The sequence below is a fragment of the Centrocercus urophasianus genome, unplaced genomic scaffold (genome assembly GCF_019232065.1).
Source record: "Centrocercus urophasianus isolate 14NV4802_14NV808 unplaced genomic scaffold, USGS_Curo_1.0 seq_17, whole genome shotgun sequence".
In the NCBI taxonomy this organism is placed as follows: domain Eukaryota; kingdom Metazoa; phylum Chordata; class Aves; order Galliformes; family Phasianidae; genus Centrocercus; species Centrocercus urophasianus.
The window spans coordinates 6159337-6172279 of record NW_024884722.1 but is presented as its reverse complement, the minus strand read 5'-3'; the positions used below and the strand labels follow the sequence as shown (position 1 = coordinate 6172279).

Sequence of the window (12943 nt, the reverse complement as noted above, 5' to 3'; positions counted from 1 at the left end):
TGAGACACAGTGTTCTACATTGCCTCCCCCCAGAGATCCCCAGAGCGCATCAGGAGTGCACGAGGTCTCACTCCCATTCACACTGCAGCTGTGTGCAATGCACTCCTGGCAGTGGATGATATGAAGGAAGATGGTATTGGTAATCACTGCTTTGTTGCCTAAAAATTGGTACATATCTGGGAAGGCAACAAAAGGAGACATCCACTATGTATGCGAAGACAAAATACACATATGCTTTTTCTAGATAATATTCTACAATTAAATAACACAAGAAGGGGGATCTGTGTTACTTATTTACAGAGTGTTAAAAAAAATCAACTACTGGCAGAAGTTCTCAAGTCATTCAACAGCAACAACTCTCTAAAAGTTGCCTAATAAAGACAGCAGCAAAAATGGCATCTTTTTAATTTTAACACCACTTATCATCTTAAAGTTAAAACTCCTTTGAGGACTCAATCTGGAATCTATCAGGATAACAAACCCTTTTAACCAGCTGGAAAGAGAACTCCCTACACTCCAATTGCTTTTGTTTACAGGGTTGTAATTACTGCTATTCAAAGATTTATTTACAGTTATTTGAGCAAGAGCTTTGAACTACGCACAGAAGCAAGCACCAGGTTCTAAACAAGAAGCATATAGACCATATGAAAAGAATGGAGAGAGGACAAGCACATTCCCAGTATATGAGAAATTGTTAAGTTTTAAGTAAGGTAGCAGGTTATTAAGCAGTTGTGAAACTGTCCTGACTTCTTTACACTCTTTGGTAAGGAATATTTCTAGGAATACATTAGCCATGTAAGTACATCTATTAAAAATACCAAGTTCTGCATCTTTTTAATAGGGAACTAGATTTTCCAAATCAGTTCTCTGTATCACATAAGCCTGAATGCTTTAATTCTCAACTATACCACCACATAAGAGTGCACTGTCACTACTTATCTGTTAGTTTCTTCTGCTGTCCGGGGATCTAGCTAAACCAACTCTTACAATATGCTCTACAAAATGCTGGGTCCATGTGGACAGCCGGAAGGTTCACGGATAATGAGCCTAAAGGTCCCCATGAAGGAATGGCTCTGCAGTCCCACTAGCAAATGTCAAAGGCAGAGTTCTAAACAGTCAGAATGCCAATGATCCAGTCTTCCTTACTTAAGGTAATTTCATTAACAGGCATTAAACTCAGTCTCCTGCCTTCCCCCCTGTTGCAAAACAGTGGGTCAGAATTTCATACTCAGAACACAAAATAAAATGTAAAGGACCAAAGCACCAAACATGGGATGGGCACCACTGAACATCTGCCACCCTGTAAAACAAGGCAACTATCCAGTGTGAGAATCAGCTGTGACAGTGCTTTCCCTTCAAGCATTCTCAAATTCCCAACTCCTGACAAGTTAAAGAGAATGTTCTAAAATAAGTTAACTCTTCTTAGTTTTATAACCATTCATGTGTCTTGTGTTGTTCTCAGTGTCAGTTAACTCCTGTCTTCATACACTTCTTCTCATTTCTGGCCCAAACACTGAGCTCTGCTTCTTCCCTTTCTCCCCTCCAGTCTCTTTAACATACCAGTGGCTCCCACATGCCAAATGCTGCAGAACATTTGAGAAATATATTGACAATCCCCTACATCCAGACAAAAACAAAGCCCTGCTGTCCAGATGAATCTCCCAAAGGAAAAGCAAAGAAGCCTTTCTCCTGCTGCTAAGGGGAAGAGCACATCATCATTGCTTCCACAAACAGGCTAGAAATTTGTCTGGAGAGCATAAAGATTATTTCCTCTACTTGCTCCTTCTAGGTACACTGAGAACGCTCACTGTCACTGCGCTGTGCTCTCCCAGCCTCTCTTTTGGGCTCTTTTCCACATTTAGCAGCTTCAGTCTCTTTCCAAAATGGTAAAAGGATGGAAGCAACCTTGCTCGACAGTTTCACTGCTGCCCAGGGCCTTCCAGACAGCAATTCAGTACCCTGAAATCTCAAAGGACCACAGCATTACTTTAAGAAACTACTTACTGCCCTTTAGGGACTTTCAAATCTTGGATATTTCACACATCCACCTTGGTGAGAACCCTTCTAAATTAGATTGTAGAAGAACCAGCTGAAAAGGCTTTAAAAATTATGACACTGCTAATTACACTTCAAACAGACATTTTCAGTTACTCATGCCAGAGGAATCTCAGAGAAAAGGCTTATTGGAGAGGAATGTAGTAAACAAAAATCCTTCCTGAATACCTAACAAGAACGACAAATAGTGAACCAGAGAGAAAGGAAACATCATATCCTACCAGTGTTAAGATGCTTGAGATAAGGGGAACATTGTATACCTTGAAAGAGGCAAGGCAGTATCGATTTTTCAAATCAGAACTCAAGGTGGAATCAAAATGATGCCACCTGCCACTTGTACTACAGAAACATCCCTGAACTTTGCATTTTATGTGCTGCAGCATCTGCCTTCACAGAGAGAAAATGTTTCAGCCTCAAAAGAAAAGAAAAACAACAAACAAAAAAACCCAAGAAGTTCCCCGAAGCTTTACCACAACACTCGCAACACATCCCCTACCCCTATCAACTTTCACATTTCACCAAAGTTATGAGGAAATAAAGCGAACCAGAAGGAGGAGGACACTGCTTATCATGTGATTCCAGAAATATTCCCTAGAGAGTGGGCTTATTCCTGTCTCACATTAAGCAACAAAACCCTTGTCTCTCTGGACAAGCATCAGCCACAGCTCTGGCCAAGGAGGCTTAGCAGCAGAAGGCGGTCACCCCCAAGCCATATGCTGTCCCACAGAGCCAATCTTCAGCCCTTCCCAAAGGTGACCACAGTCCTGCTGTTGGACACCTGACAGGATCCAAGAATTCCCAGCACCTGTTTCTAGCACTTAGTCCTATGTATTTTGGGGCTTGTCACAGTCTCACAGTGCGATGGCTTTTTCCACCTGTTGCAATTGTAAATCCATGCTTAACTCCATAGAAAGCTTTATCAATAACAGATGCACAAGCGCCCCAAATGCAGAAATACTGACAGAAGTCTCTCTCTACCCACTAAGAACATAACACCAACTCCAACACGCCACTTCCCAAGTAATATTCTGGGCACAGGCCACCTCTTACCTGATTTTGTAATTGGGCAGGGTGTGCTTGCGCTTGATAACCTTCTTGAACTGATTGACAATGATGGAAGTGAGCTGAGGCATGGGCCTCCCTTCAAACTGTGACTTGACTTCGAAGACAATCAGGGGGTCATCCATGAAGGAGAAGTACCAGTGCGTGAAGGGCAGGCGGGTGAAGACCAGCTTCAGCTTGCCCATCACCCGGGACAGCTTGACAAAGAGGTAGGCCGACTTGCCAAAGACCAGGTCCGCATCAATGGCCAGATGGAAGCCACCGTTGTACTCCAGGTCCACCTCAAAGCCCAACTCCTCGGGACAGCCCTCCTCGCTGCTCACCACGGGCCGGATGAGCCGGACGGCCTTGAAGACGGGCAGAACGTTGCCCAGATACACGTCCCGAAGGCTCAACCCCTCCAACACCTTCCCCGTCATCTTGGTCTGCAGCAGCTCCTCGAACTCCACTTTGATCTTTTTGGTCACCCAGTTCCTCACTAAGGCCGTGTCCCGGAGCTCCCTGAAGAGGAAGAGGAAGATGGCGTTGAGGAAATGGCACGTCTCCTCGCTGGACGTAGGCTCCGGGCCGGGCTCAGGCTGCTGGGCCGGCTTGGTGCCGGGCTCCGGGCCCGCCGAAGGAGCTGAGGCGGCGGGGGCCGAGGCCGGGGCCGGCTCCGGGGCCGCCTGTCCGCCCGCGGACTCGGTGCCACGCAGATAGTCCTTCAGGCTGCGGCCGGCCGCGACTCGGGCGTAGACGAGGCCGTCGTCGGCTCCGGTCCCCCCGGGGGGCTGCGGGGCTTTCCTATAGAGGAGCAGCAGCTGCAGCAGCAGCGTGAGCAGACAGCCGGCCAGCGCCGAGAGCAGGATGGCGTACACCGGCAGCATCCTCGCCCCCCGGCGCGCCTCCCTCCCCTCACGGCCCCGCGCTTAACGGCCCGAGGCTGCCGGCTGCCGGGCCGCCGCTCCTCGCGTGCCGCCGCCTCATCCGGGTCCACCCCGCGGCGGCCCGGCGGCAGCGGCGGCGGCGGCGGCAGGGGCGTAGGGGGCGGGGCCGACCCGCCCTCCGCGCGATGCTATTGGCGGAGAAAGGAAGGTCCCGTAGGGAGCGTCACGGTGCCGGGCGGTATGGCGTCACTGTGCGGCGTGCGCATGCGCCAGGGTGGGAGGAACGGGAATGGCAACGGAGCGCTGGGAATGGCTGCGGGGCGGGCTGTTGTCGGGGGGATGGGATGGGGCTGTCGGCCAGGGGCGGTGTTCGGAGACGAGCAGCTGGCTGGTGGGTTCTGAGTGAAATCCCGCTGGAGAGAGCTCGAGGTGCACGGAGGTGCTGGGATTCCTTAGAAGCCCCTTTGCTGATGAGAGAAGTTGGGGGCAAATCTCGAAAGCCGAAGTGTTCTCAAGCTCTGTCGGTGGTGATGAGACATGAACCTGTTTCTGTGCTCCTCAGCTCACACATTTTTACCAACCGCCATCCAGAGCCAGTTGAAATCGCAGACAGGAGAAGAAAATGTGAAATTTAAGTGCTGGGAGGATAAAGCCTCCCTCCCCCCTTCTTGCATAATGTCTATGGGGTGGGAGGATTGAAAAGCTCTTAATGATGCAGAGCTGTGGTTTGAAACTAGAGATTCAGTGTATGAATTTTTTATAGGTCTTGTGACTGGAAGTTGAAATGCCTGGGTGTTTAACAGAGCATTTCTATAGAAATACCAGAGAGGTCATTAGTACAGAATTGGCTCTGCTCTGTTACAGGCCTTTACCATGGCTAATACAGGCATATGCAGTAAGAAAGTTTTTGAATTTGCAACTAAATGGCTTTTCAGGAAAGGAATAATATATTCAGAGAGGCAATAGCAGCTTTAGTTTGGGGTCAGGAGGAACATCAGGTTAAAAAAAAAACAACCTTTTTCAGGTGTTTCATTTGAGCTTTTTCCTCTGTTAAACAAGCAAAAGAGAAAAATTGTCACATTTTATGCACCTGATGGCAGCTTAAAATCTGAAGCACTGAGCTCAGTAATCACTTTTATCCTTTCCCAGGAACGTTTTTATCAAGAGCTGTGTAATCTTGGAGGCATATTATGAAGCAAGAATTGGATGGGTTTCAGCATTTTCAGTGACAAGGACAGAATATCAGAATTAGCAGCAAATATTATTAACACGAATGGAAAAAGGGCATGCAAAAATGTTGTATAACATTAGGTTGGATTGAAATGATTCGAGAGAGAAAACAAAATCATGTTATGTGACAGGAAAAAAGGTTCATCTCTGTACCATCTGGAAAGGGTCTCAAGGCATTTATGGCTTTGGCTTCAGTTTAGAAAGTACTGTTTGCATTTTCTGGAGGCCTGGATAAATAGAAAGGTGCGTGCAGTCATTCAGTTTCCACTCTGGTTACACAGCTGTATGGAATATACTCACCTGCTTGTTCTTTGCACAGCTGTAAATTATTAAATAGGATGCTGCACATGCATAAGTTAGACCTGATGTGCATGGTTGTTCTTTTTTTTTTAATGTGAGAATTATTTGTTAAAGGGAATATTTCACCTATATGTAGGCAAGAAAAATACTCAGAAAATCCTGGGCATATTCTTTTATTTGGTAAATCAGATTGTAGGGCAATAAACATGTGAGTGTAGAGCTTTAAATTTTCAACATTTTGCAAGAGATTACAGCAGAAATAGTGGACGAGGATTGCAAAATACGTAAAAGTTGGTTTTGTAGTAGAGAACAAGAAGCATAACTTCACAGTGAATTTCTCACTGCTAGGCAAAGACTGGTGACATCCTAGAAACATTTGTCTTTTTTTCTTCTCATTTATAACTGATGCAAAAATCTTTGAGTAAAGAGTTTGGGAAGATTTGTTATTTAACCCTAGACAGTGTTACCAGTTGAAAAGGCACACTTTTAATTTGACATCATGACACCAAAAGAGAAATGCCCTTGTCACAAGCTTAGAAAAGCAATTACAGGTGGTGATTTTTCAAAAACAGTGATGTGGTCTAAATAACAAATTCATTTTCACAGCAGGAAATGCTGGGTTATTTTATGAGTGGTTTTAGTAAATTTCTTCGTCAATATGCTGTAATTGTTGCCTGTTTTTGTAATATCGGTTGGCAAAATTTCATTCTTTCCTGGGCCTCCTATTGTTTTTGTATTTCTTGTCTTAGAGACCAAAATTAGATGATTATTCTCACAGTATTGCATGAAACAGGATTTAGAAAGTGATTAGGTAAATTCATGAGGAGAAAAAAAATCCACTACGGTCTGTTAACTACAAAGATTGCTGGAAGTTGCACTGATGACAGATTGCTGTGGTACATCCTTTCCTTTCAACCATCCTCAGGCTTCTACCATTGAGAGAGCACTACAGCTGATCTGGTCCAGTTCTGAAGATCTGTAAAAAGGAAAAAAGAAAAGAAATGCAGTGATTAGGACTGCCTGCAGTTCTGGCTTTGAACTCTGCCAAGCACAAGGTCATCTACTTATCAGGTGATTCTACATTTTACTGGAGTGAACCTCATTAAAAACACTGAAGTTTTAAAGCGTGTCAAACTTCCTTTGATGCCATCTACACTGTCTTCTTTTCCCCCCAGTATTTATTCTGCCCTTAGAAGAAGCAGATTGCAATATAGAAAGAGCTCACCCCACCTCCCATTGCTCCCTACGAAGGCTTCTTTCCAACTGATCTGTCATCCATCTCTCTTCTGGATCAGTATTCATTTCCAGATCGCTCAGGTACAGTTCAGATGAGCAATATTCCTCTGCTCCCCACTTCACCAACTGCTAGTTATTTTTAAGGAGGATGTGAGGGATACCAGGGATACTTTGACTGATTGTGCCATCTTAGGTGCAACAAATAAAGCACTTGAGATGGTTATTAATAGAACCACCCTGATCCATTCTGATCAGAATGTGTCAAAACAAATGATAATGAGGGTTCAAATCCAAGATTTAGTTTGGCCCTAGCATAAAGCCAGTATTTTGACTGAAGCTCATCTTTAATTATCATCAAAAGTACTTTATACTTGTTTAATCGAGAGCTTAATGTTTTGGACGTAAAGGTGCTTTGGATACTTACTTGAAGAGGCTCATGTTAAAGCTTAGAGTATCCTGTCTCTTAATTAGGGATTCAGTTGCTATCTCGCCTGACACTGGCTTTTATTATGTCATGAAACAAGATCCTCCTCTTAGGAACTGTAGCTCTGAGATAGCTTATCCAAGATTTAAAAAGAAAAAAAAAGCCATTTTAAATGTAAATGTAACAAATTCAGTCTTTTTATATTACCAGTATCCAAGGCAAATGGAAGATTTCCTTTATTTCCAGCCTGCCATTGCATTTCAAGTCCAGGAACTGCTCTTTAATTCAGACGCGAGATTTGTCACACGTATGCTCCTTCGTGCTGCATCTGCTTCCCTGGCTTCTGGTTTTCATGTAAATGATAGCTCTCTTAATCTTCAGAAAGTGAAAAGTTTGGGATTGTTGTTACCACATTTGTCATTTAGCACTCACTCACTTAACTTTCCTGTACATTTTCTGAAATAGTTTTGCCATCCTTCATAAGGCAGCCTCCCCAAGGCCCTCTTGCCTGTTCCCACATCAGCTCTCTTAGAGCTGAAGATGGTTTTAGCTACTTCCCCTAATACATTTCAAGTATAATTACATGATGATCAATATGTTTTAGATGTTCCACAACCTCAGATTTTAATTTTTTTTAATGCTTGGCTCTCTTCCTGGGTTATTCCAAATCAGGCTTTGGCTGACACAAGAAGCCTCAATAAACTGCATTAAAAACAATTTCAAATTTGTGGAAGGGCTCAATGCCTGTAGAGCTGATGCACACTTTAGAGATGAACTCGTCCATCTGAGTGTGGAGCAGGTTGGCTTTACTTTCCGTTGGCAGCAAGCAAGGGAATGGCAAACAGAAACATTAATTCACAGTCTTGTTTCTGTTCCTCCCTGGTAACAGGATTTTACAACAGGCTTCCTGTACCTGTATTGATTTTTCTGGAGTCAAAGAACAAAAAGATAGAGCATGAGGACTCATGTGACCAGCCTTTAAGCAGGTAGTTTTATCACAGCGTGTTCTTGCACAAATTCAAGCAGCATAAGGACGTGACCTGAAGATTTTCAATGAAACTAATAATTGCAAACCTAACTGTGTACACCCCAGCATCATATTTGTATTACTCTGCCCAGCTATGTAAGACAAATAGCTGCATTACTGAAATCTTCATAAGAACTATCAGTAATAGATTTATGCTGAGAAAGCACAATGCTGCTATTCCTGCCTTCATCCTGTTACAGTTTATTTAATAGTCTGGTTTCATACTATACTGTGCTGCTTCTGTTCAGAATTTGTTCAAAGCAAGGAAAATATGAGCCCAATTTGAATGCACCTACGAACATTACCTCATGTTTCATCCTGAAAATTGTCATTTAGAAGAGCAAAAGCGCCTTGTAGTTTCACAGGCATTTTGCCGCTTGGAATGCTGTGTTACACAGCTTGTACATAAGCATAATTATACAAGGCATAAGACTTTAGGAGAATGGGCTAAATGAACTGCCTAGAGAAGGAGAAGATTAACAATAATAAAGAGAAATATTACTTTGAGATATTTTTTTTCCCTCTACCATTCGGATTATCTGTAAAAATAGTAGATAAAAACCCTTGGCAGTGGTGTGATTTAAACCTTTGTCCTTCACATTCAGTTCCAAACTTCTGACAGAGAAAAAAATTCAAATCATTCTTAATCAAAGGATAATTTTCCCATTTTAAGGCAGGCTCTCTTCTTGTAGCTTCAGTAATGTACCGAAGGGTGGACGATTGAGAAGGGAGAATTCAGGTCTGCAAGCTGACAGAAGGGAGGAACCTGTCTGCTGTCCTCAGTACCTCAGCAAATCAGTTATAAATTCTACCCACCAGCTGCAGTTATTCCAGCAGTTTTAAAAGCACGGCTGTGAAACCACAGCTGCCTGAAGTGCTGCGTTGCACACTTCTACTTGAATTTACTTATTGAGCTGTCTGTCTAACAAATGGAAAAATTGAAGTAAATATTTTCAATATGAAATTTAAAACTTCTATGAAATAAGCCCCAAAGAAGCTTGGCTTCCTGAATCTGCAAAAAATTTCTCATCCATACGAGGTTATTTAATCCAAGTCAATATTAAAAAATTCAGAGAGATGAAAACTGTCATATAAAAGTGAAACTGAAGTTCTTTGAGGGCTGCATTTCTATCCACTGTTATTTTTACTGGAATGAGCAAAGCTTAGAATACGGTAATTTTTTTTTTTTATTTTTTTTTTTCTTTTTTTTTTGGCCAAGATTTTGATTTAACAGCTTTCAATCAGCAGCATTTTCTCAACAGCATTTTTATAAAGGAGTCTATGTGCATGAGCACAAGCAATGCGTTTTCTGCCTTCAATACTATGGTCTAATCAAGCCAGCTCAAAGGCAAATGCAATCTTTCAAGCAGTCAATATATTTTTTTATTTGAATGTAATGTATTGAAACTACTAAGATTTAACAGAAAGCTGTAAATGCGTGCAGTGCCAACCACATGAATTATAGCCCTTATTTTTATGATGGGATCACTATGTTTATCACCAGCATTGCTACAACCCTATACACTTCTGCTATAGAAAAGGCAAAATGTACTAAACAAAGGGTATCTGCAAGGGCAAGAAACAGTCAATAGCATACTAAAACTGCACACTTACAGTTTTTTAAGAGTTGAAAACTCAAGTACACCTCTCTACCATGACCTGCATGCTTCTTCATACTGTCTCGTACAAGTGGGAGAACTGTCAGTTTCTACTAGTCTGAGTGAGAAATGCTACCTATGTGGAATGTGATCAATGCACATCACGTACTATGTCTATAATAAAAGTCTCCGTAGCAACATTAAGAACAGTTATTTTTAAATGTTCCACCTTAGTTTCATGTTCATCCTTTTTTTTTTTAAACACAAATGTTAACTGTTTCCACTGCAGATGCTGCTGTGAGCTCATCCAGCAGAACTCCATTGTTGAGGCATGAAAAAATGATCCCTACTTTTTTTCCCCCCCCTCATAGATTACTGCAGGCTTTTTTCCTTTGCAGTAAGTAAATATTGTGTAACTGTTTATTGGCATGCAGCTGGTCTGGAAAATTAACCTGTAAAAACTTCCTCTTCTCTCAGGAGGAGTAGGGGAATAAGAAAATACAGCAAAATTAGTGAGGAATACCTGAGCCCTCAAATGGATTTTACACAATCAATGGAAAACAAATAGAACAGCAAATAGAATAGCACAGAGGCTATGCTGGCACACTCTGCTGAGGTCTGGGGAGACAAAGGAACAGGTAAGGTGATGAGGAGGAGGAAGAAGCTGGAAGGCACCTTCCCAAGCTCCCAGCTGCCCATGAGCACTGCAGCAGAGGAGAAGCTATGAAAACAGAGCTTGGGAAAGGAAGGAGGAACAGAAAAAACAGTTGTGTTTATCTCAGGAATCAGAAATGGCTGCTTCTGGAGGAGGAGCAGGAAGAGAGATAATATTCTTTTTCTGAGAAATGAAGTAGCGTGTTGTTGTTGTTTTTTTCCCTTGCATGCCTGTCCTTCTGACCTGTTTCCCAAGAACTTCATCCCCCGCTGAGGCAAACATAAAGCTGATTTAAGGCTGGCATGGGTTTCCAGACCTCCTCATACCTGGCATTCTTCTTTGTTATCTAAAGCCAGTCCTGTCATTTCCCCTGGTTTCTCACCCCTACAGAAGGCAAAGTGATTTTCAGGGAGAAATGCAGATCTTAGACAGCTGAATCAAGCAGAAAGCAGGCTAAGCTCAGAGCTGTATTTAGTGTAGTTGCTGCATTTCTGCAAAGGAGCAGAAAGTGCTTCCTTTTCAGTGCTACCTTCTCAAGACACAGCCAGCAATGGCCAATAGGAATAATTTATACACTGCAGTACACAGGAATGACATAAGGGTAACACAAGCATATATTGCACAAGTCTTGGATTTGCTAATAGTATATAAATATGTGTATAAATAGTATATAAATAACAACAACAAAATTCTGGACTTTGTTCACAGACTTCTGAAATGCTAATCTTTCATTAGCTTAAATGCCTAAAACAGTCTCAGTTTGTACTGAGTTGGAGGAGCAGGGAGCACAACCCAGGGAGAATGAGACCACATTGATCTTTTACAAGCACTGTCAATATACACACCTCTCTGCTCGATCATTGGAGGGGCTTAGACTCAAAGGACATCAAAGAGGAAGAGACTGCTACAAAGAAGCACGTATAAATTACGTGATAAGGAGGGAGACTGGTTTTGGCAAGAAGTCTTGTCAATAACAGGGTGTGAGCAAATGCCAGAACAAGTAAAAATGAGCTCTACCCCATATCTCTTTAGGAAGGACCAGAGTCCTTTAACGTACACAAAGAGGTGCATCCTGGTGCTCATTACTACTCTGTTCTGGATTGCAGTCATCTAGGAAGTTCTCCTTCAGGACTGCCTCACCCTTTTCTCTTACACCTTTAGCTGGAGCGTTTTACTGGGAAAGCCTAGGAGAGCCCATCAATGGCATTTAGCTGAGCTGTCTGTATCTCTAGGAAAAGCGCAGCCATCAGCAGCTCTGTAAATGCTTAATGTAATGGGTACAGCTACTAACAGCGTGTGGGGGAGGAGAAGAGTAACTTAAGATGTAGGACCAACTGCAAGGTCTGTTCAGGATCCATGCCAGAGAGCAGCTGGATGAAGCTTGCTTCACTGTAGGTTCATAGGCAAGTCCGTGATTTTACATAGGAGATTTGTGGGCATTAATACTTCCTCCACACCAGTTGCTCCGTATATCTGATGCTGTAACATGATCTTGCCAGTTTTCTCCTTGGTTAAAACGGCACTGTCAAGAACATTTCCAAGAATATGCTAAGTTAATTGTGAAACCCACTCAGAAGAATGAAAATATTGCTTTTCTACAAAGCCAAATTCTTCTTACTTTCCTACAGCTACTCTCATCAGCATGACTCTTCCAATAACAAGTGTGTTTCTAAGTATTTTTTCTTGACAAGATGCATTTACTGGCAAAAACAGTTCACCTGGCACAAGATAGTCACCTTTAAGAGCATGCACAGGTTCCAGTTTAGGTGAAGGAAGAGGTCACAAAAGCAGTGAAGAGAGTCTGTTAAAAAGCTATTGCTGCTCTGCTACACACCATTGACTTTTCCCATCTACTTTCTCTACTTTTAGTAGCAATATTGATAGTATCACTGCCTGTGACTGGCTTTTATGTGTGTGTGTGCATATGTATTTGGTGTTACTTTTTTTTTTTTTTTTTTTTTTTTTTTTTTTTTTTTTTTTGTCACAAGCATTATCTACAGAAATAGATTTCTTCCCACCTTGTTCACTCTTTGAGCTCAGCCTGTTAGTCTGTACCTGGGCTCCAGCTTTTGGATGGATTTGGAGCCTGCTCCATCCCTACATTTAAGTACATTGTTGTAACTGTTTGGTTATCAGACACAAAGGACAGTCCCATAAGTAGCCACACCAGGTCTCCTGCCCTCACTCTCACCTCAGACTCAGTTAAGTTGCTTCCCATCCTCCATAGTTTGCTGTTACCCAAATCCTATGAAAAGACTGAGCTTAGCTCTGTAAGACTTCAAGTCACACCTGATAAATGTACTTAGGAAAATTACAAGCTGTTTAGATAATTTGTTAATGAAGGTCATGTGGGCACATCTGGGACAGCTCGAATAAATACCCTTGACCTCTGTTCTTGTTGGGGGAGCTGAATGCAGCTCCCTGTTCAGGTTCCACTGTAGGAAGCTGTGCTGTGCTGTGCTGTGCTGTGCTGTGCTGTGCTGTGCTGTG

General features: G+C 42.7%; 1 protein-coding gene and 1 long non-coding RNA gene across 2 annotated transcripts in view; both read right to left on the bottom strand.

Annotated features, from left to right (window-relative positions):
• PDZD8 (PDZ domain containing 8) overlaps positions 1–3989 on the bottom strand; it is a 51555-nt gene extending 47566 nt beyond the window's left edge. The window contains exon 1 of the mRNA XM_042818249.1: positions 3106–3989. Within this exon, the coding sequence (XP_042674183.1) occupies positions 3106–3983 (878 nt within the window). The 5' untranslated portion in view covers positions 3984–3989. The remainder of the gene's footprint in view (positions 1–3105) is intronic.
• Positions 3990–5677: 1688 nt separating this feature from the next.
• The window catches only part of LOC122160183, a 14860-nt gene continuing 7594 nt past the window's right edge, over positions 5678–12943 (bottom strand). Inside the window, exons 3-4 of the long non-coding RNA XR_006168745.1 lie at positions 7381–7548; positions 5678–6489 (exon numbers count right to left, since the gene is read on the bottom strand). This is a non-coding gene — a long non-coding RNA (uncharacterized LOC122160183). The remainder of the gene's footprint in view (positions 6490–7380; positions 7549–12943) is intronic.